The sequence below is a fragment of the Mirounga leonina genome, unplaced genomic scaffold (assembly GCF_011800145.1).
Source record: "Mirounga leonina isolate KUSES-001 unplaced genomic scaffold, KU_Mleo_1.0 Mir_173, whole genome shotgun sequence".
NCBI lineage: Eukaryota > Metazoa > Chordata > Mammalia > Carnivora > Phocidae > Mirounga > Mirounga leonina.
In genome coordinates, this window is record NW_023270447.1 from 44,306,661 (window position 1) to 44,330,554 (window position 23,894).

A 23,894-nucleotide genomic window follows, 5' to 3' on the forward strand; every position below is an offset into this window, starting at 1 on the left:
CAGAGTATGAGAATATATAGCTGTTGCCATCTCTTGTGGATGGCCATTGCTACAATGAACTTCCAGCTGCTCAGGCAGCATCCAGCCTGGCCCCTGTCCAAGCTAATCACCACATCACAGCTCCAGCGCAGAGTCACTGTCTAGGGTCCCACAGGGCCTCCCATTGCTTTCAGCACAGAGATCATGTGGTTAACATGGCTGGGCTCCAGTTTGGTGTCCAGCTCACCCGTGCTGCCAACCATGCACTCTCCCACCTTCAGGTCACCTGACTCCCCTCAAGGCTCACACATCACCTAGAACCCTTCCTTCTTTCTTCTTTGCCACATTCCCAGTCGCATCAGCTTCTCCTTCCCATCTCAGTTCACTTCCCTGGGAAAGCCCTCCCTGACTACATCAAATCCCCCTCTTACATGCTCCCTTAAAACCAAGCACCTCTGGTTCTTAGCTTTGATCAAAGTTGAGACTTCAATCTATTTGTGACATTATTTGAATGATGTTCATCTCCCATGAAGACTGAATAACACAGGAAGAGAGACTTTGTTTACCATCAATGGTATCTTCCTAGGCTCTAGCACAGAAGGCAGAGACAGGCAGAGTGTAAGAATTTATAAGACTGACAAAGAATCTGGGCCTTTTCTACCAGGGATTATTGAACACTGGCAAAATATCCCAAAAGGTGGAAAGACTATACGCTAAAAGTTCCATGCATAGGATCATGTTGTAATTATTTAACAGATTGGCAGAATTTCTAGAGGTTATCTCAACATTGCTCATTTGACTTCACTTTGTGGATTATCTATATTCTTACTTCTCTTTCTTCTCTTGCTCTTGTTTTTTAAAAAATATTTTTATTGAGATATAATTAACATACCACAAAATGCCTCCATCTCAAGTTTACAATACAATGGTTTTCACATTCAGAGTTGTACAAATATCTTCACAATCTAAGTTGAGAACTTTTTCATAACCTCAAAAAGAAATCCTATACCCATTAGGGTCACTCCCAGTCCCCACCCACACCCCCAGCCACAGGCAACCACTCATCTATTTTCTGTCTTGACAGGTATGCCTCCTCTTGACATTTCATACACACAGTATGTGGGTGTAGCATCATGTATCAGTACTTCATTATCTTTTATTCCTTTGAATAATGTACCACATTTTATTTATACATTCATCAGTTGGTGGACATGTAGGCTGTTTCCATTTTGGGGCTATTATGAATAATGTTGCTATGAACATTGGTGTACAAGTTTTTGTGCAGGTATGCTTTCATTCCTCTTGGGTGTATACCTAGGAATGAAATTATGATACTGTATAATTATGCTGAATATTGTGAAGAACTGCCAACTATTTTTGCAACTGGAGATACTATTTTATATTCCCACTAGCAATGTATGAGAGTTCCAACCACTCCACATCCCTGCAGCGCTTGCTATTATCTGTCTTTCTGATTATGGTCCTCCTAATAGGTGTAAAGTGGTATTGCATTGTGGTTTTGATGTGCATTTAATTCCCTAATGGTTAATGAGGTTGGGCATCTTTTCATGTGCTTATTGGCCATTTGTATATCTTTAGAGAAATGCCTATTCAGATCCTTACCCACGTTTTAATTGATTTGTCTTTTTATTTTGTTGTAAGCTAGTTACTTTAAAATGATTTTACTGTCTATTAATACCTGTAACAGCATGGAGAAGGAGACAAGAACAAAAGAAGAAGTAAACTGGTTTTACATCAAAGCAGGAAATTATGGTATTTGACAGGGTTAGAGATCCCAAGGTGGTAGCAAGAACAGAGGTTAGCTACTTAGAAGAAAACAGTACTATCTCTTTCTTTTCTAAAGAAGCAAGCTTTGTGAACATGTGTCCTCAAACATCTCAAGCTCTTTAAGAAATGCTAGTAGTTGTCCTCTTCACTGAATCTTCTGCACACAGCAAGACATACTCGATTAATATTTGTTGTGTGGACAAATAGACCACACAGTGGTATTTCTGATATTCCAGAAAGGCTGTCTATGTGAACTATACAACAAGGACAAGGTAGGCTTTTGGGGCAAAAAGAACTGGGTTTGAATCCCAGCCATACCACGGGCCTTAGGAACATACTTGCCACCTCTCAGCCTCAGTACCATGTCAGTAAAGTAGGGCCAATAATATGTGCTTCATTGGGTTAAATAAGATAACCAGTATGAAAATGACTAACAGGTCAGCTTCTCAAAAAACTTTAGCTTCCCTCATTTTATGACACGTCTGTTTGGAGGTCTGTATAAAGTTACAGAGTCTTTTACTTGCCAAAGTAAAAGGTGAATTTCTGTATCTTTATCTGTTTATCTGTTTCTATGTCCCAATTTTCTCTATGGAAGTTCAAAATTTAGACAAAAGGGAATGAAGATCATGAAGTTCAGATCCCAATGTAACTTTCTTGTTGTCCTTTGACTTCAGGTTTAAGTCTGTATCTCTCTGAAAGGCGTAGAGGTTTAGAGACTAGCTTCAGTGCATGGACCTGGATCTAGGCTTCACCGGGTGATTATTTATTTGCTTATTTCATTTAAGATTTATTTATTTATTTGAGGAGGGGAGGGGCAGAGGGAGAGAATTTTTAAACAGACTTCCCTCTGAGCATGGAGCCCCCGACCCAGAGCTTGATCCCAGGACCCCGAGATCATGACCTGAGCCGAAACTAAGAGTCGCTTACTCAACTGACTGAGCCACCCAGGTGCCCCCGACTGAGTGATTATTTAATGTCTCAGTGCTTCTGTTTCCTCATCTCTTAAATGGGGATAATACTAGGACTAACCTCATAGGACTGTTACGTAAATGAGTTAAGAATAATATGTAGCACATAGGCGTTCAATAAATACTGCCTATTATGATCAGCGTTTGCATTTTTCAGTTTGAAAAATTCACTTCGATTTTCTAAGTACACTGTAATGCTCTGCTCACAACAGCTAATCCTTATGTGGCTAACACTAAATGTTTTAATCAGAATAAGAGCATCATCATTATTAACAACAACTCACCCTTGTACAGAGATTCCAGTGCACTTTGGCATGGTTCTGCATAGTACTGTATAGCTGGCCCCTCCTCAGTTCTCACAACTGTGGCTTCTTTCTCCCATTTTATAGATGTAGAAACTGAGGCAGAGAAAGGTTATGTACCTAAGATTATATTGCTAGTCAATGGTAGAGTCAGGATTTGAATCCAAGTAGTCTGGCTCCAATGTTTGTACTCTTGATAATTTATACTGCCTCAAAAGAGCGTATTATACTAACGCAGATATTCTCAACATGTTAAAAACATAGGTTGAAAGGCACCTGGGTGGCTCAGTCGGTTAAGCATCTGCCTTTGGCTCAGGTCATGATCCCAGGGTCCTGGGATCGAGTCCTACATTGGGCTCCTTGCTCAGTGGGGAGTTTGCTTCTCCCTCTCCATCTGCCTCTCCCCCGTCTTACGCTCTCTCTCGCTCTCACTTTCTCTCAAATGAGTAAATGAAATCTTTAAAAAACAAACAAACAAAAAACATAGCTTGATATCCAAAAGATTAAGAAAATTACTTTAAGGATTCATGACCTTCTATGTCAAGATACCAGGGAGTCAAAGACCCCTCAGGATAAGCCCCAGCTCTGCCAATTTCCTGTTTTGTGATCTTTCACGAAGCAGATTAAGGTCTTATCTGTAAGTCTGGGATAAATAATTCCTGCCCTACTTTTTACATAGGGTTATTTTGGGGAATAAAATTGAATAAGATCACAAAGTATCATTTCAGAAAAAATTTAGATATTAAAAATTAAGCTAATGAGATGACACTTTGTTTTGCAAATCGCAAAGCTCTGTGCAGATAGCTTTTTAAAAGTTTCTTTCAAAGGGCTTAAAAAATAGTCTTAACAGGCTCTCACCTAGACTTCTGAAATAGATTCCAGACACTTCCCTGCCTCCAGTCTCTCACAATTGAGATCTATGTTTCACAAACCATCATCTGATCAGTTGTCTAAAAACAAGTTATTCTCCCTTTAAAAATATTTTAGAGAAATCCAATACCTACTGAAGTTATTGTAAACCCCTTGGCTGTTAATCTGGGGACTACTGAGATATGGACCAAAGCCAACCATAATTGAACAGTGGAAACAGTCCTGCAACACGCTGACCCATGGCTTAGTCTTAGCTCCGAAAACAGGTAGTCTTGAAGAATTTAATAGCTCTCTGAAGTACAGTTTTTCATAGGTAGCACCTTGTGTCTACCATGTATCCATGTAGCTACTGAGATACTGATTGAGCACTGAGCACATAAAGATGAATAAATTCATCTTTAATTCACAGCATATTCTTTGAGTCTACTGTTCAAATTATATCGCCCATTGTTTCCCTACAAAAACCCAACACTTACTTGCTACTCCATAATCCAGACCGATAGAGCTGGTAAATCTCTTATCTAGGCCAACCTCACCAGTCAATTGTCTTCTCATCTTTATTTATTTATTTATTTATTTATTTAAGATTTTATTTATTTAAAAAAAAGATTTTATTTATTTGACAGAGAGAGACACAGCGAGGGAGGGGACACAAGCAGGGGGAGCGGGAGAGGGAGAAACAGGCTTCGTGCTGAGCAGGGAGCCCGATGCGGGGCTCGATCCCAGGAGCCTGGGATCATGATCTGAGCTGAAGGCAGACGCTTAATGACTGAGCCACCCAGGCGCCCCTGTCTTCTCATCTTTAAAGGTTTACCTAAAAGGCCATGATTCTAAGAAACCTTCCTTAATCCCTGAATGAGATGGTCTTCCTTCCACTTTTGAACACATGCAACATAGTGTTTTTTTTCTCTAATATACTTCTGCATGTATGATATTCCAGATACAAATTCTATTATCCTCAATGGTTCTAGAGGTTCAACTGCTGAAGAGCAAGGCTGGTGTTTCTCCTGGTCACTCCAGCAGGGGCCAGCATAGTGACTGATAAGACAGACATATGTCCCCATAAGAAGCAAGGAAGCAACTTTTAGAGGGTTAGGGCTTAGTGTTTCCAACTGTCTTGACATAAACAGAAGAGTCAAGACCCATACAGATCACATGCCATCCTCTGACAAGATGCATTGGGTGGGGCGCCTGGGTGGCTCAGTCATTAAGCGTCTGCCTTTGGCTCAGGTCATGGTCCCAGGGTCCTGGGATGGAGCCCTGCATCAGGCTCCCTGCTCAGCAGGAAGCCTGCTTCTCCCTCTCCCATTCCCCCTGCTTGCGTTCCCTCTCTCACTGTGTCTCTCTCTGTCAAATAAATAAAATCTTAAAAAAAAAAAAAAAAAGATGCATTGGGCAACAATCCTAGGATGGTGTAGCAACTCTTGCACCAATCTTATAATAGAAATAACCATAATAACTAGTGACAATTAACAGTTATTAATACTTTATAACAAGATAACATGTTAGGTTGCACCATATGAAATTCTCACCTACAAAAATAGCAAGTTCTTATGATCCAAACTAATATTTTGCTAATTTGTTATCTATCCTCCTCCTCCTACTCAACCTGAAGAGAGCCTCCATGAGAGCAGGCATAACCCCCCCAAATTGTTCTATTGATCGGGGGGGAGGAAAGGGGGGGATGGGCAGAGGGAAGAGTGAGTCTCAGCGCAGAGCCCGATGTGGGGCTCTGTGGGGCTTGAGCTCCCAACCCTGAGATCATGACCTGAGCCAAAATCAAGAGTCAGATGCTTAACCAATCATGCCACCCAGGTGCGCTGAGAGCAGGCATTTTTCTACATTTTGTTCTCTGTTGTATCTCTAGTGCCTGGGACACAGTGGCATTCAGCAAGTATTTGCTGAATTAATGAATGAACTTGCTAAACACCAACTGTTTGCCTTATACTCTACTATGTGATTTATACCTTATAACCCGTTTGTTTCCTCCTAACATCCTGATTACTGTTCTTCATCAGGTGCGAAAACTGTGGGTTGGTGAGGTCAAGTAAATCATCCAAGACACTCCTGACTAATGTTTTATGGTAGGCCATTTGTATTTATGCTATAAAAGTTGTTTAAACTTAGGCTGTCTTTCCTCCCTCAACTAGACCATGCACAGATCCTACTGGAAACAGAAAGAATTGTAATACTAAAAAGAGAGGGAGGTGAGGAGGGGAGGGAAATAGAAAGAGGGAGCAGTCAGTGGGTATGGGGAAGGCTTCCATCTTGGTGAAATGCAGATAAAACAGTATCTAAAAATTACCCTCAGGGGCGCCTGGGTGGCTCAGACGGTTAAGCGTCTGCCTTCAGCTCAGGTCATGATCCCAGGGTCCTGGGATCGAGTCCCGCGTCAGGCTCCCTGCTCCTTGGGAGCCTGGTTCTCCCTCTGCTTCTCTCTCTCTCTGTCTCTCATGAATAAATAAATAAACTCTTTATTTTTTATTATTATTATTATTATTTTTTAAAGATTGTATTTATTTATCTGAGAGAGAATGGGAGACAGAAAGCATGAGAGGGGGAGGATCAGAGGGAGAAGCAGACTCCCCGCCGAGCAGGGAGCCCGATGCGGGACTCGATCCCAGGACTCCAGGATCATGACCTGAGCCGAAGGCAGTCGCTTAACCAACTGAGCCACCCAGGCGCCCTAAATAAACTCTTTTAAAAAAAAAAGTACCCTCAGCCCTTCAGGTCCTCTGCTTGAGGGTGGGACCCTTCAGTTGTCTTGACACTTGGAGCCCCATCACTGGCATTGCTTTCTTGGGAACAGCAAGTGGATAATGCATGGCGGTTGCCCGCAGCCTACAAGGGAATCTCTTTGGACTACCAGACTCTTCTGGCAAGCAGGGAAGTGTTCTCACCCTTCTTACCATTGCCTCTGTGGATTGGGTTGGAGGCGCCTACTTACAAAACCCTGTTGCTTTACAAGACTTTTCCCTAACCTATCTATGGAGATACATAATAGTGTTTTTTATTTATTTATTTATTTATTTATTTATTTATTTATTTATTTATTTGAGAGAGAGAGAATGAGAGAGAGCGAGTACATGAGAGTGGGGAGGGTCAGAGGGAGAAGCAGACTCCCTGCCGAGCAGGGAGCCCGATGCGGGACTCGATCCAGGGACTCCAGGATCATGACCTGAGCCGAAGGCAGTCGCTTAACCAACTGAGCCACCCAGGCACCCAATAGTGTTTTTAAATGAAGGAGCTTTGAGTTCAAACTTTGTTGATGTTACTCACTCCCCTTCCAGTGCAAATATGCTGTTTGTCTTTTAAGAAACATATTGTCTTGGAACATCTTGTTCAAGAACAGTGGTCACAGTCTGTTAGTCCCAGTGTTCTTGACGCCAGGGTTCTTGGGTCCCATTTATAATTTGCCCAGGAGTAGCCTATTGTCATTCCCACTTTTGCTGAAATGTCCTTTCCCTTCAGCCTGAAAGAATCAGTTTCTTTTCTAGGACACAGAATCTAAGACAGTCCCAATATACATTTTCTAAAAGTTGAAAGAAGATAAATGATTTCTCTAACTCTCTGAAGTAAAATGAACAACTCTGTGCTGCCACAAAATCAGGGTGACCCTCCCAAGTGATAATTCTTTGAGATTTGTAAGACATTTTGAAATGGAGAGAAAAAGCCCACATTTCTTTCTAGAATTTGGAGTCTAACCCTGTAAGTACAAGGCTGCAAAACAAAAAAAGATGGATTGTGAATGAAAGCACAGGAGTCAGACTGAATGAAGGTGAATCTCCAAGTCTACTACATTCTAGTGAGTGGCCCCTGGCAAGTTAGTGAACATCATCAGCCTTTGGTTTCATCGTGTGTAAAACCAAGGTATTGCCACCTGCACTATAAGGATGAGGAAATTAATGTAGCATGTAGCACAGTACCTGGTAGAAGTTCAATAAACATGAAATAAAATATCAAGCATTAAAATATATAAGGAGGGAGGGTTCTCTAAAACTGACTCTCTTTAGGGCAGCTAGCTGGATCAGTTGGAAGAATATGTGACTCCTGATCTCTGAGTTGTGAGTTTGAACCCCATGCTGGATGTAGAGATTACTAAATAATAATGATAATAATAATAATAATAATAATAATAATAATAATAATAATAAACTTAAACAAACAAACCTGACTCTCTTCTAATGCTCCAGACCCTGGGTGAGTTTAACCATCTTTTACTATGAATCAATGGAATACATTTAACATCTTTTTCTGTGCCTTTAGGGACTAATTGAGGATAGCCCTAGCCTTAAAGAAGCCCAATATTAAACAAGATTAAAAGAGAAATTACTTCTTTTGTCCCAGACAGCATAATTCAAGTGTGAAGAAAATAGGAGAATATGCTATTCATTGGAATTAATGGGTCACTCCATATAGAAAAGCTTCTCCTAGCTTAGAGATCAAGATTCCTAGAGAAGTAAACACAACACAAATTTTGTACAACTTTCCATGGTTGTACAAAATATAAATCATACACTCTTAAAAAAGAACATTGGCTGAAAAACACCCAAGATTCTTACCAGTTTGGAGCTTTCATTTTCAGGCAACTGTTTAATACCAACTTCGAGACTGCCATCTTCCTCACTGCTAACAGGTTCAGTACCGCTCTGATCCTATGGGACATTAAGAAGAAAATGGTAAAGATGTTATTCTTCACTCACACTGCCCAGAACTATATAGATACTCAACCACAATAGCTTGTTTTATTATTGTTGTTGATACTGTTTCCTCTCTAGTGGCCATTCCTATTTTCCTTCTTTGCACTAGAAGGTCATCCCCAAAACCTCTGCCCCTAACCACCACCCCCCGGATCTGTTCCTGCTGCTTACAGATAGATATGCCTTAGAAAAAGCTGATGCCTATTCTCTGTTCCAAAGTTGGGCCTGATTGTCTTATGGTTAATCCCAATCTTTTTGCCAATGACTTTGCCAGGAGTGGATATGCGATCCAGTTCTGCTCAATGAGACACAAAGACTTTTAGAAAAGTTCTTCTTTGGTCTTTTTTTTTTTTTTCTAAAGATTTTTATTTTTTAAGTAATCTCTATACCCAAGGTGGGGCGTGAACTCACAATCCCTAGATCAAGAGTTGCATGCTCCACAGACTGAGCCAGCCAGGTGTCCCAGTTCCTCCTTGGTCTTAAAAGAACCACAAGAAGATCCCCTACCTCCCACATGAGCAAAGTTGGAGATGGAAAAAGTGGACTCTGATGGCTAAAGTGGGCCATTGCATCAACCTGACCTGAAGTACAGTCTTATTCTTAGCAGCCTTCACATGAGAGCTCATAAATTTACTTGTTTCAGCCAGTTAGCTCTTCTATTCCCTCTAGCCAAAACTTTCTGACATGCTTATTTATCTTCTGTGCAAGATTAAACTACTTGAGGTAAGAGACTGTATTTATCCTGTTTATCTCTGAAACTCAAGTACCTAACACTATGTCTGGTACATGGAAAACACTGGACAAATCCTGGTTGAACCAATGAATGGAACAGTTGTTTTCTTGATGGTTATTTTCTGCAGAATTCTAAAAACATTTATTTAGGGCGCCTGGGTGGCTCAGTTGGTTAAGCAACTGCCTTTGGCTCAGGTCATGATCCTGGAGTCCCGGGATCGAGTCCCACATCGGGCTCCCTGCTCAGCGGGGAGTCTGCTTCTCCCTCTGACCCTCCCCCCTCTCATGCTCTCTCTCTCTCATTCTCTCTCTCAAATAAATAAATAAAAATCTTTAATAAAAAAATTTATTTAATATAAATGAGACATAAGAATTAACCCCATTGGAATTCCAAAACAGGGGCTCCTGGGTCGCCCAGTCGGTTAAGTGTCTGACTCTTGATTTTGGCTCATGATTTCAGAGTCCTGGGATCAAGCCCTGTGAAGGACTCCATGCTCAGTGGGGAGGAGTCTGCTTGAGATCCTCTCTCTGTGTCCCTCCCCCAGCTTGCATGTGGGCGTTCTCTCTCAAATAAGTAAATAAATCTTTAAAAAATAAATAAAATTCCAATACACATTCAGTATCTCAGTTGAATTGTAACATATTAAATGTTATATTTAATTAACCAGAAGTTTATTTACTTTCTCAGGGCACATAGGGGAGAATAAGGATGATACATGGAGTATCTACACTGTATTTATTTGGATTTTTATATTAGAACACCACCATTTTGGGATTACTACAAATTTGGTGGGGACTGTTTGGAGAGAAAATAGTCTAGATTTTGGGACATTCAACCTCAACCTTGTAACTTAAAATAGTGCAAACTGAAGTAAAGATATAGTGTTCTTTCTTTCTTTTTTTTTTTTAAGATTTTATTTATTTATTTGACAGAGAGACACAGCAAGAGAGGGAACACAAGCAGGGGAAGTGGGAGAGGGAGAAGCAGGCTTCCCGCGCAGCAGGGAGCCCGATGCAGGGCCTGATCCCAGGACACTGGGACCATGACCTGAGCCGAAGGCAGACGCTTAACCGACTGAGCCACCCAAGCACCCCTTGTGTTCTTTCATCTATTGAATGGACAAGAGAAAAGAAAGAAATTCAGTACTGATAATGTAGAGAAAGGAATTTTTACATGCCACTGAAAGAATGTAGGTTTAAATAATTTTCAGAAAATGATATAAAATATACACATATACAGATATGCATGCAGGACAATATTTGTCAGGATATAGGAGAAATTTTTAAATTGCTTACTTCTGGGGAATAGGATTAAAGAATGGGGAATTGTTGCATTAGTTATTTCTATACTGTTTGAATTACAGAAGAATTCGCATGTATTATTGCAAGTTTAAGAAATAAAGGGGAGCTATGAGAAATATCTAAAAGAAAATCAAATCTAACAAAGAAAGTAGCATAGGGGCACCTGGCTGGCTCAGTCAGAAGAGCATGCAACTCTTGATCTCGGAGTCATGAGTTCAAGCCCTACACTGGGTGTAAAGATTACTAAAACAAACAAACAAACCCCCAAACCCAAAAAAACCAAAACCAAAACAGAAAACCTAAGGAAAAAAAAAGAATGGATATTAAATTGGTCAGATCCAGGTTCAAATCTCAACTTGCAAATTAGAACTATATGACTTTCAGCAAGGTTCTTTCTGAGTACTTATTTTTAAAGCACAGATAAAAGTACCAGATTAAAAATAGTACCCCATCAGGTTGCCTTGAAGATTAATACATTAACATGCAAAATGTCTATTAGCACAACACCAGGCGCAGTTAATTTGTTTCCAGCTTTTTGTTGAGACAGGTTCTTAATCCATCCCGTTCAGTGTAGTCTTTCTAACAACCCTGTATGAGTACGTACCAGTATCATTCCAATTCATGGATAGGAAGATGATACACTTTCTTTTAAAGATTTTATTTATTTGACAGAGAGATACATAGCAAGAGGGGAACACAAGCAGGGGGAGTGGGAGAGGAAGCAGCAGGCTTCCCGCCAAGCAGGGAGCCCGATGTGGGGCTCGATCCCAGGACTCTGGGATCAGGACCTGAGCCGAAGACAGATGCTTAACGACTGAGCCACCCAGGCGCCCCAGGAAGATGATACATTTTAAATGAACTTTTTAATGAACATTTTTATTATTTTTAATTTATTTTTTAAAGATTTTATTTATTTGACAGAGAGAGAGAGAGAGAGCACAAGTAGGCAGAGCGGCAGGCAGAGGGAGAGGGAGAAGTAGGCTCTCCGCTGAGCAGGGAGCCCGATGCGGAACTCGATCTCATGACCCTGGGATCATGACCTGAGCCGAAGGCAGATGCTTAACCATCTGAGCCACCCAGGCACCCCCTTAATGAACATTTTTAATGAACATTTTAAATGATACATTTTAAATGAACTTGCCTAGCTAGTGAGAGGTGAACCTAGGATTCAAAGCTAAGTAAGACTGACATCAAAGGTCCCATTCTTGTTAACTATGCTCTAGGCCCTAAGTAAATGATGCTCTTGTTTCTTTTCTCTCTTTATTCCTTGTTAGCACTGAGTGTTGATAACTAATCTTATAGAAAACAGGATTCACAATCTTTAAAAAAAAAAAATCATCATTAATTTTTAAACAGTGTTTTAGCATTTGTTAACCAGAAAATTTCATTAGGTACAACATCTTCCTCTCAGTGAATTTTGGGTAACCAAGAAGTCACCATATAAAATAAACATGCAGAAGTTAAGCTTGAGAATATAGATTTTTTTTTTTTAAAGATTTTATTTATTTATTTGAGAGAGAATGAGAGACAGAGAGCACGAGAGGGAAGAGGGCAGAGGGAGAAGCAGACCCCCTGCTGAGCAGAGAGCCCGATGTGGGACTCGATCCCGGGACTCCAGGATCATGACCTGAGCCGAAGGCAGTCGCTTAACCAACTGAGCCACCCAGGCACCCAGAGAATATATAGATTTTCAGCATTTCATACAGTGGGTAAGTTACAGAGACAGAAAAATTCAGAAGAAACAAATTATGCTTTTATTTTTATTTTTTAAAAAGATTTTATTTATTTCATAGAGTGTGAGAGAGAGAGCACAAGTAGAGGGAGCAGCAGAGGGAGAGGGAGTAGCAGACTCCCCGCTGAGCAGAGTCCAACATGGGGCTCGATCCTGGGACTCTAGGATCATGACCTGAGACGAATAACCACCTGAGCCACTCAGGTGGCTTTTAAAAACCAGTACTTTGTGGGAAACCTTTAATGCCCCAAATATTTCGTGTGTCTGCTTCTGTTAGCTGTGGTGAGCCCTGAAGACGTCCTACGTGTGTGTGTGGGAGGGGCTATGCTATCCCACCGAGGCTTCAGGCTTCGAGACAGTCAGTGTTTGTAACTGCAGCACATTCAATTATAGAACAAACACATAGGGAGCTCCTCTGATCCCAAATGAGAGGAGATTTTCACCAGGACGGTGGTCAGCTGACGTCATTCATCTAATTATGCATATATCTTCCTGGGGAAAGCAAAGTGCCGTGTAAATAAGTCAGAGGAATCTTTTACATTTCTCAGCAATGTGAGTATAGAAGTGAGGTTTTCTTGGTCTTTATAAAATGAATACTGAAGTCGGGGAGAATCCAGTTGTTTGATGCTTCAACTTTGAAAATGTAAGAAAACATGGGCAAGGCAGTCAAGGTTGCAAATGGGCTGTAGATCTTTTAAGATTTGAGTAAAAACAGGGCGCCTGGGTGGCTCAGTTGGTTAAGCCACTGCCTTTGGCTCAGGTCATGATCCTGGAGTCCCGGGATCGAGTACCGCATCGGGCTCCCTGCTCGGCGGGGAGTCTGCTTCTCTCTCTGGCCCTCCCCCTTCTCATGCTCTCTCTCTATCTCATTCTCTCTCTCAAATAAATAAATAAAATCTTAAAAAAAAAAAAAGATTTGAGTAAAAACAAAAAAGAATACCCTTTACATCTATACCTACAGAATTATCACACAAAGCTGAGTCTCAAATGTCACTTACTCCATAAATCCTTTCCTTCTTCTTGGCTAGAAGATGTCTCTTCTTTCTCTAACCTCACTTAACGTTTTATCTGAACTTCCTATGTCACTTACCATCTCCTTTGTATCCTAATTACATATGTACGGCATTGATCTTCCCAATGAGGCTGAAAGATCCTTGAATCCAACATCTGTGCCTCATTCATTTCCTTTGATTTCCTTTGTCTGATCCTTCTTTATATTCATCCTAGGTCTCTCTCATTTCAAAGTCAATACTCTTTATAACTCTACTATGAACCCCTTCTAAAGCTTTTCCTCTGTTTTTAGTTACTGGGTTAGTTTGAGATGGTTCCAGAGAGGAGGGTTTAAAGTCAAAATCTAGATGGAGAGGAGTCAGGTAAAAAAGGAAGTTAGAGTTGAGAGAGGTCAGCAATAAAGCATGTGCTTTCCTAGGAGAGCTACCACTTATAGAAGGCTTTTCATGCTTAAATGAGGGACAGAATGAAACAATGTGGGGTTCTGTTCTGAGAACAGAATGGCTCACATGTGTTAGGCAACCTTGAAAATACCCCGCTGACCAGGAGCTTAGAAATGGGGAATCAGTCAGGGATGGGAAGAGAAAAATAGGTCAGCAAGCATGACTTCCAAAGCACAATTGTATCATGGTGGTTTGAAGACCATCTGGCTGATGGATGGTGGCCCAGTGACACCTAAGATGATTCAGCTAATTTGGGTAGCTGGGTGTTCCCTTCCTTTCTTGCTGATCCTCAAACCACCTGTCCAAAGCTGCCTGTGCAGCCAAGGCTGCTCAAGGACAATGACCTTTCCCCTCAAAGACCACAGATAGTAGCTTCTGTGGTGAATTATGTTTTTAAGATGAATAAAAAGAAAAGCAAGATTCGTGACTGTATGCCTAACAGAGCCTTTAGCAAAAAAAAAAAAAAAAAAAAAAGATAAGAAATGCTTTTCAATCCTCAGAGAAGTCCCTTCCAAACCTTCAGTAAGTTCCAAATTCCCTCCCCTGGGCTCCTCAAAAATCTACATAAAGTGATGATACTTTTTATTTTTATACTACTTAATTTTTCATACCCACTACTTACCTATAGTTTTCCCCAACTAGACAGTGGGAGAACCTTGAGAACAGAAATTTATGTTTTTTTTTTTTTTAAGATTTTATTTGAGAGAGAGAGAGGGAGAGAGCCAGAGAGCACAAGCAAGGGGAACAGCAGAGGGAACGGGAAAAGCAGGCTCCCCGCTGAGCAGGAATTTATGTTTTTATTTGAAAGCGCCTGTGTGCTCAGTCGGTTAAGCATCTGACTCTTGGTTTCAGCTCAGGTCGCGATCTCAGGGTCCTAGGATTGAGCCCCACAGTGGGCTCTGTGCTCAGCGGGGAGTCTGCTTCTGCCTCTCCCTCTGCTCCAGTCCCTGCACTTGCACTCACTTTTGCTCGCTCTCTCTCAAAATAAATAAATAAATCTTAAAAAAGAAAGAAAGCAGATTATCAATAAAAGCTAAATTAGTTAAGGATGTTACTGCGGACTGGAAAAGCCATACTTCTGATCAGTTAAATGCTCCATAGTGTTGTTCCCTACCCTCTTTCCTCATTTAACCTGATGAAACAGGGGAGCCTGGTCGGCTCAGGTCATGATCCCAGAATCTGGCTCCCTGCTCAGCGGGGAGTCTGCTTCTCCCTCTCCCTCTGCCCCTCCTCCTGCTCCTTCTCTCTCACTCTTGCTCACACTCTCTCCCAAATAAATAAAATCTTAAAAAAAAAAAAACCATGATGAAACAGTATATTAGTATATATAACTATTTTCCTTTTAAGGTTTTACTAAGCAAATTAAAAAAAAAACAGCAACTATACCTCCTTGGTACAATTGAAAAAATTTTTTTTAATAAAAAACTTATATTGGTTTAAATTTTATCATCCCCGTATTTCCCAAATCCAGTGCTCTCTTCCAAAAAAACCACAGGATGATTTATTCATCTCATTGCCAGCCTAAATTCACAAATATTTCTTTCTGCAAAGTCATGTTGACTGGATGTGACAAATTGAATTTCTTTCTTCTACCCCCATCACAAGCATATTTTCTAGGCTACTCAGAATTCCAGGAAGGCAGTGCATAATTAAAGGTAAAATGGGAATTATGCTAATGGCACTCCCTGGGTAATCAACCTGTCCATTCTTTAGGAGGCCTGCCTCATCTCACTTAGTATTCAAAAAAGCACAACTTCTGAGAAAAAGAAAAAATGAAGTTGCTTGCTTCTATAAAGATATTCTAAAAAGATGCATCCTGCCTTGTCGAGGAATGGAATAAATATCTTGCAACCCAAGTATACTTGAGCCTTGAGCACCTCTTACAAGACCACAGCAGTGGCTTCCTAATTGGGTTTCCTTCTCCGAGACATCCCTGACGTTGCTATTAGACGAAGCTACCTGAAGTAGAGCACTGATCGGACCATTTCATTGCTCATTTGACCTCAATTTAATTTTCAAACCTCATCTTCTATTACTCCCTTTTACATACCCTTCGATTCTTCTCCCCATTCCACATCCTGATTTTTCCTATTTCCATGTTTTTGTTTGTACTCTTCCCACATTCTTATCTAACCATAGTCTGATTTTAAAATCCAATCGACCCATCAGAAATAGCTGTTCTCTTATCAGGAAATAATATGCATCTTCTCTGAAATCCTCCTAAAGCTTTATCTCCTGGGACACCTTGTTTTAGTAATATACATGTCTTATTTTCCTTATAAGACTAGAAGTTCTTTGAGGTAAGAGACTATGTATGTGATCTACAGAGTGGGTATTTGATAATTAGCAGAATAAATTAAATCAGTAAGAAGTATCCAACATTGAAATGAAGCATCAAGGACATAGCAGAAAAGCTTAAATATGGTTCACCCCATTCACTGATTCAACAAATATTAAGCAAGTGCTATATGCTAGGCCCTGGGAATGCAGTTGTCAAGGAGACAGTAAGCTCAGCCCACCAGAAGCCTGCAATTTAGTGTGGTGCATATAGCTGTACATTCTTCTTCTTCTTTTTTTTAATGGAGCCTTTTATTCTCGGTCAAATATCTATTTTTTTAATTAACATATAATGTATTATTTCAGGGGTACAGGTCTGTGATTCATCAGTCTTATATAATACCCAGTGCTCATTACAACACATATCCCACCCCCCAGTGTCCATCACCCAGCTCCCCTCCCCTCACACCCTCCCCTTCAGGAATCCTGTTTGTTTCCTATAATTAAGAGTCTCTCATGGTTTGTGTCCCTCTCTGGTTTTGTCTTGTTTCATTTTTTCCTCTTTTCCCCTATGACCCTCTGCCTTGATTCTTAAATTCCACATATCACTGAGATCATATGATAATTGTCTTTCTCTACAGTCATACATTCTTAAAATGTTGAGATAGTGAGAGAACTACAAGCAACATAATCCTAGTTGAGAAACTCCTTTAGAAATGGGTCCTTCTTTTCTATAAGGCCCAGGTGACATCACACAAAGGACAATTTTTGTTTTTTAAATGAACCATGAATATTACTTAACTATGAAGGGAGTTAAGATTACTGAAGGGAATGATGTGGGATGAAGTTGGTCATAATAATATCTCACATTTGAATACTTATTATATTCCAGGAGCTAGGCATTATTTTATTCATTTTTTAAAAGATTTTATTTATTTATTTGAGACAGAGAGAAGGAGCAGAGGAGTGGAGGGGGGCAGAGGGAGAAGCAGACACCCCGCTGAGCAGGGAGCTGACATGGGGCTCGATCCCAGGACCCTGGAATTATGACCTGAACTGAAGGCAGAGGCTTAACTGACTGAGGCACTCAGGTGAACTCACTTTATTCATTTTGAGTCATAAAACTTGGAGGAGTCTTTCAAAAACAATTCTTCAAGGAATTATTAGTTGTGAATTAATAAAAAGGAAGTGGAAAGGCAACCCAGGTGTTAGAAACAATAGGAACAAAGACATAAGTATTGGAGAGACCAAGATATGTGTGTGTTTGGGGAGGTGGGGATCAACAGATACATGGAGAATGTCTAGTGCTTTATTATGCATTAATGAGAAAAGAAACTGATTAGTAGAGGTTGGGGAGTTTAATACAAAGCCTTAATCCCGAAACAAAGATCTGCTAGGCAAGAGGTTTAAAACGTTTTTTAGCAAGAGCACAGATATAGTAATATAGTAAGAAATCCTGTTTTGTATGTAACTGTTGGAAATGGAAGATGCTGGAGGCTGGGAGTTTTGCTAGAGGGCTGTAATAATATAATCACAACTAAAATGTGTTCTTACTGTGTGCCATGAATAATGCTAATCATTTTATAAACATGATTCAATTCTTCCAACAAATCCATAGATTTCCTCACATTTAAGGGTGCTCCTTTAAATGTGAGGAAATGGAAGCTTATAGAGCTTAGCTGGTTCAAGTTCACTCTGCTAGTAAATGGAAGAACAAATATTAGGACTCGGATCTGTCCAACTTCTAAGCTTATGTTCTTAATCACTGTACCAGCTGCCCTAGTATTACAATTACCAAGAATATAGCAACAGAAATGCTAATAATCCCTTATGTATGTATATAGCTACATGGATTATAAAATACTTTTACCTACACTTAGTGCGTGATCCTCATAACTACCTGCTGACACAGACAGGGGAGGTTATGAATGTGGCTTTACAGAAAAAGCAAGACTCGGAGAGGATCACTACCTTAACAAGGTCATATGCTTAGGTAACTGGCAGAGCTAAAACAAGAACCCACATCTTCAGACTTCTTGTTCAATGCTCTATTAGCACTCTTGTTCACTCTGCTCACACATGACTTCATGAAGTGATTTTGTTCTCTGCCATGTCCTTGATGTCTAAAACAGTACCCAACACATAGTAAGGGCTCAATAAATATTTGCTCAATAAGGGAATGAATATGAGATCCCATTCGTATATAATAGTGCTATTCAATGTGAACTATTATCAGGCCCAAGTTAATAATGCTATGGCTCTAATTATTTGGTTATGATTTAAATGGGCTAGTGCTTTCAGCAATATGTCAGATACGAGTTATGCTTAAGTACTTACTAGAAATGGCTGAGGAGGGAAAAGGCCTCGTGAGAGGGTCACACAGGCGAGTGGGAAGGGATAAGGAAGTGGACATGGGGCCAGAGCATACCCACAGACTACCACCCTGAGGAGGGGTATCACTCGTCATTTGGGGGCAGCTGTTGGAGGTTGACAGTCCAGAGGAAAACTAAAAAACCCTCTTTATAATTCAATTCACATATTCAATTGTAATTTAAAAAGATTTATTTTTTTACAGGTCACTGAATGATTAGAACCCATTTCTGTGGTTAGCACAATTAAAAATATGAAAACAAAAACAAAAAAAATGTTAAAACAGTAGGTAATATTGTATACTTTAAAAATTGAGTTAAATATACTTAAATATTTGAAGAAATAAAGTTTACATTCATTAAGCATTTATTTTGCACTATGAGCTGTACTAAATGCTTTATATATATTACTTCCTTTGCTCTTTACAAGTCTATGAGTGTTTGGTGGTGACACCCATAGGTGCAGATGAAGAAGCTGATGCTGACTAACATACCTACTACCTCTGGGCATATGGACGTACTATTTAGCCTCTTTAGACCCAGTCTCTTCTTTTTTTTATTTTATTTTATTTATTTATTTGAGAGAGAGAGAGAGCACATGAGAGGGGGGAGGGTCAGAGGGAGAAGCAGACTCCCTGCTCGGCAGGGAGCCTGATGTGGGACTCGATCCTGGGACTCCAGGATCATGACCCGAGCCGAAGGCAGTCGCTTAACCAACTGAGCCACCCAGGCACCCTAGACCCAGTCTCTTCTGCAATGTGGAAATAATAATACTGTCTCTCAAAGGCCTGGATGTAAGTGGGACATGAGACCACATTCTGAAGGCCTCTAAGACAGTGTTTGACATAGTAGAATCAAGATTCAATCATCCCCTTAAAATTCAGTTTCAAGGGGATATTTTGATGGGAATATTCATAACTACTAACAATACTATAGAAAAAATTATTCTAAAATGACTCCTCTTATTCTCCCCACTCCCTCCAAAAGATTTATATTACATTCTATAAACACATAGAATTAAGTACTAGTGTTTACTCTTAGCTACCATGTGTCAGGCACAAAGATATATATTTCTTATTTAATCTTAACAACCCTATGAGGTGAAATTATTGTTACCCTTCTACAGATAAGTAAAGAGATGATAGAAGAGATAATGTATTATCCAAGGCGCTGTGTCTAGAATATAGTTATGCTAGGATTTGAACAGAAACAGTATGGGTCTGGGGCCCCTCTGTCTACCCTGGGTCTTAACTAGAATGAAAATACCCAGTGCTGGCAAGCTTTGGCCAAATGGCTATTGGTAGGGAGTCATTACCTATCACCATAATTTTTTCAGATAGCAAGTGGTCGATATAAGTGAAAATTTTGAACTTGTATAGCTTATGATTCAGCAAGTGTACTTGGGGGAAATCTTTGCTATAGAAATAAAAGCACTAGTACCTAATATTTCTCTCTCACACACACACTCTCATAATCTTTATTTTGGTATTCTTTTACTGGCAAAACATTGGAAAATCATCTGTCAGTTGGAAAAAAAAGTATAATAAGAATGTATTAAAATATGGCCACTACATTAAGCAAAAAAAGCAAGTTTTTATTTTTCTTTTTCTTTTTAAAGATTTTTTATTTTATTTATTTGACAGAGAGAGAGAGAGAGCAAAGCAGTGGGAGCAGCAGGGAGAGGGAGAAGCAGGCTTACTGCTGAGCAGGGAGTCTGATGCCGGACTCGATCCTAGGACCCTGGGATCGCGACCTGAGCCGAAGGTGGACGCTCCATGGACTGAGCCACCCAGGCGCCCCAAGAAGCAAATTTTTAAAAAATGAATAAAATTGGCGCCTGGGTGGCTCAGTTGGTTAAGCGACTGCCTTCAGCTCAGGTGATGATCCTGCAATCCCGGGATCGAGTCCCACATTGGGCTCCCTGCTCAGCAGGGAGTCTGTTTCTCCCTCTGCCCCTCCCCCCTCTCATGCTCTCTCTCTCTCATTCTCTCTCTCAAATAAATCTTAAAAAAAATGAATAGAATCTATTCCAGAAGGATGTAAAATATGCACCTCAAACTTAACCTAAAATAAACTTAATTTCTGCTTCCCTGTTGAAGAACAGCTATTCTTCAATAGACTGTAATAAATGGCACCACTATCCACCTAATTGCTCAAGCCAAAAATCTAGATTTATTCATGACTCTTTCTTCTCAGCTCCCACATTTAATCAATCAAGTCTGACTCAACATCCAGAACACCCAGAATCCACTCACTTTTCTTTGCCTCCAATACCAACCCACAATCTTCATCTAACTGCAAACGAGTCTCATGTAGGTCTCCACCTTCTACTGTATTACTATTACCTTCCCGTAGTCCATTCTCTACCTAGTAGATGGTACACCGAGTCAACTCATTCCCCTTTACTGGATTCCAGCACACATAGGCTAAAACCCAAACTTCTTACTCTGACTCAAAGATCCCCACCCCATTACCACTCTCCAGGCCCCCAATATGCCTCTAGCCATATCCCTCCAATGCCCCCGTGCATTCTCACTTGAGAGTTATTTCTGTCCCCTCTGCAAAGAAAGCTCTTCCCCTTTATTTATTTTATTTTTTTAAAGATTCTATTTATTTATTTGAGAGAGAGAGAATGAGAGAGAGCACATGAGAGAGGGGAGGGTGTATTTATTCATTTATTGGTGTATTTATTCATTTATTTCTTTATTCGAATGTTAAGTTGAACCACAGTAAGGAACCTTCTGTTTTATTCACACCTATCTCTAATACCCAAGCCTGCCTAATGCATAATAGGCACTCACTGAATGCTTGTTGAATGGAAAGAATGTATTATACAATTGAGTTTTTACTAAAAGAGGCATTATTCACATATAGCTGTTTAGTTTTGTGGTAGAAGAGGAAAAAGTATGAAAATACTAAACAGTAAATATTAACTTCCTCGGGGAGGTGGGGAAAGGAAAATTAACTTTTTCTTCCTAATAACTCTGCATGGCTTGATTAGTTACAATAAGTATGTATTTCTTTTTGGAATTAAAAAATAATTCAATGAATAAAAAATGTAAAGAATATAATATTCCCTCAGCTGCGGAGATACTTGATTACATAGCTGGTTAGCTAATGTCTGTCTAACTCTAGAAGCAAATCAATGTGATAGCAATCTTGTACTAGTAATTTCTCCATTAATAAAGTAATTATTTAAAGATACCTGTGATCATAGATAATAGGTACTAACGTGTTTTGAAACTATAAAGAAAGAGGTACTGATGGTTACCAGAGGTGAGAGGGATGGGGAGATGGATTAAATAGGTGATGGGGATTAAGGAGTGCACTTTTCCTGACGAGCACTGGGTGATATATGCAGTTATCGAATCACTATATTGTACTCCTGAACTAATATTACACTGTAAGTTAACTACCTAGAATTTAAAAAAAAGCTCAAAAACAAAACAAAACAAAAAAACCCACCAAAAAACAAACAAAAAAGATAATTTTTTCTAATAAATTCTGAAATGCCCAATTAGGACAAATTATAGATCCAGAAAAAACTTTAAGGAACTTTGAGGAAAGCAATATTCATATGTTAAGTTTTAATGTGTTTAACATTATTTTATATTACCTTTTTTTTTTTCTTGTGTGTTTTTTTCCTTTTTTTTTTTTTTTTAAGGAAGGGGTGGGGGGGTGGAGGGGTGCGCAGAGGGAGAGCGAGAGAGACAATCTTAAAGCAGGCTCCATGCTTAGCATGGAGCCCAAAGCTGGGCTCAATCTCATGACTCTGAGATCATGACCTGATCTCAAATCAAGAGATAACACCTTACACCAGTTAGAATGACAAACATTAACAAGACATGAAACAACAAATGTTGGCGAGGATGTAGAGAAGGGGGATCCCTCTTACACTGTTGGTGGGAATGCAAGCTGGTGCAGCCGCTCTGGAAAACAGTATAGAGGTTCCTCAAGAAGTTAAAAATAGAGCCACCCTACAACCCAGCAATTATACCAGGTATTTATCCCAAAGATACAGATGTAGTGAAAAGAAGGGGCACCTGCACCCCAGTGTTCATAGCAGCAATGTCCACAATAGCCAAACTGTGGAAGGAGCCGAGATGCCCTTCAATAGATGAATGGATAAAAAAAGATGTGGTTCGGGGCGCCTGGGTGGCTCAGTCGTTAAGCATCTGCCCTCGGCTCAGGTCATGATTCCAGATCCTGGGATCGAGCCCCGCATCGGGCTCCCTGCTCCGCGGGAAGTCTGCTTCTCCCTCTCCCACTCCCCCTGCTTGTGTTCCCTCTCTCACTGTGTCTCTCTCTCTGTCAAATAAATGAATGAAATCTTTAAAAAAAAAAAAAGATGTGGTTCATATATACAATGGAATATTACTCAGCCATCAGAAAGGATGAATACCCACCATTTGCATCAACATGGATGGAACTGGAGGGGATTATGCTAAGTGAAGTAGTCAAGCAGAGAAAGACAATTATCATATGGTTTCACTCATATGTGGAACGTAAGGAATAGCACAGAGGACTATGAAGGGGGAGAAATCAGAGAGGGAGACGAACCATGAGAGACTCTGGACTCCAGGAGCCAAACTGAGGGTTACAGAAGGGAGGAAGGTGGGGGGATGAGGTAACTGGGTGATGAGTATTAAGAAGGGCACGTGTTGTGATGAGCACTGGGTGTTATATGTAACTAATGAATCACTGAACACTACATCAAAAACTAATAATGTACTATATGTTGGCTAACTGAACATAAAAAAAGGACGCTTAATTGACTGAGCCACCCAGGTGCCCCTATTTTATATTACTTTGTAATCCTACCTCAAATACTTCCTAATTAGGGAAATTCCCTATTTAACAGATTCTATGAATTTGGAATACCAGATAGTGAAAATCAAAAATGCTAGATTTTGGAAAAAATAATCATGACAAATCCATATAAGTTACTACATGCTAATTAGGAGCCGTCTTACCTCAACAAAAGACGGGGAGCTTGATGGTACTGGAAAGGGGGTAACAGCCATCTGATTGACTGCATCTTCATTTCTGTGGACGTGAAAATAGGCAGAATCAGTACACAGCAAATGCTAAGTTTCTGGCTCAAATTACAACCATTTCCTCTGTTGAAAATGTATACAAAGCACCTTAGAATAAAAATATGTACAAATACATACTGGTTTTAAGCATGCAAAGCTATTAAGCACAAAAAGGGATATATTACCCCAGGGGCACTAGGATATGGTTACGAGAGACAGAGAATGATGATGCTAGGGGTTAGCTAGATCTTGCTTAATAAGTCAGGTGCTGCTAAGGATCATTTTGGAAAGACATCAACTCTCTCAGCACTGTGGAGTATAAATTTTTCAAATGGCTGTGTTTAACCTCTAGGCCCATTAATGTCCAGAGCATTTTGTTCTTTGA

At 40.1% G+C, this 23,894-nt stretch overlaps 1 protein-coding gene across 8 annotated transcripts in view; it reads right to left on the minus strand.

Annotated features, from left to right (window-relative positions):
• Positions 1 to 23,894, minus strand: part of PATJ (PATJ crumbs cell polarity complex component) — a 353,127-nt gene that overhangs the window by 84,321 nt on the left and 244,912 nt on the right. For all 8 annotated transcript variants that reach the window (XM_035018405.1, XM_035018407.1, XM_035018410.1 and 5 more), the window contains 2 exons: positions 23,447 to 23,519; positions 8,470 to 8,562 (listed from right to left, as the gene is read on the minus strand). In XM_035018405.1, the coding sequence (XP_034874296.1) occupies positions 8,470 to 8,562; positions 23,447 to 23,519 (166 nt within the window). The remainder of the gene's footprint in view (positions 1 to 8,469; positions 8,563 to 23,446; positions 23,520 to 23,894) is intronic.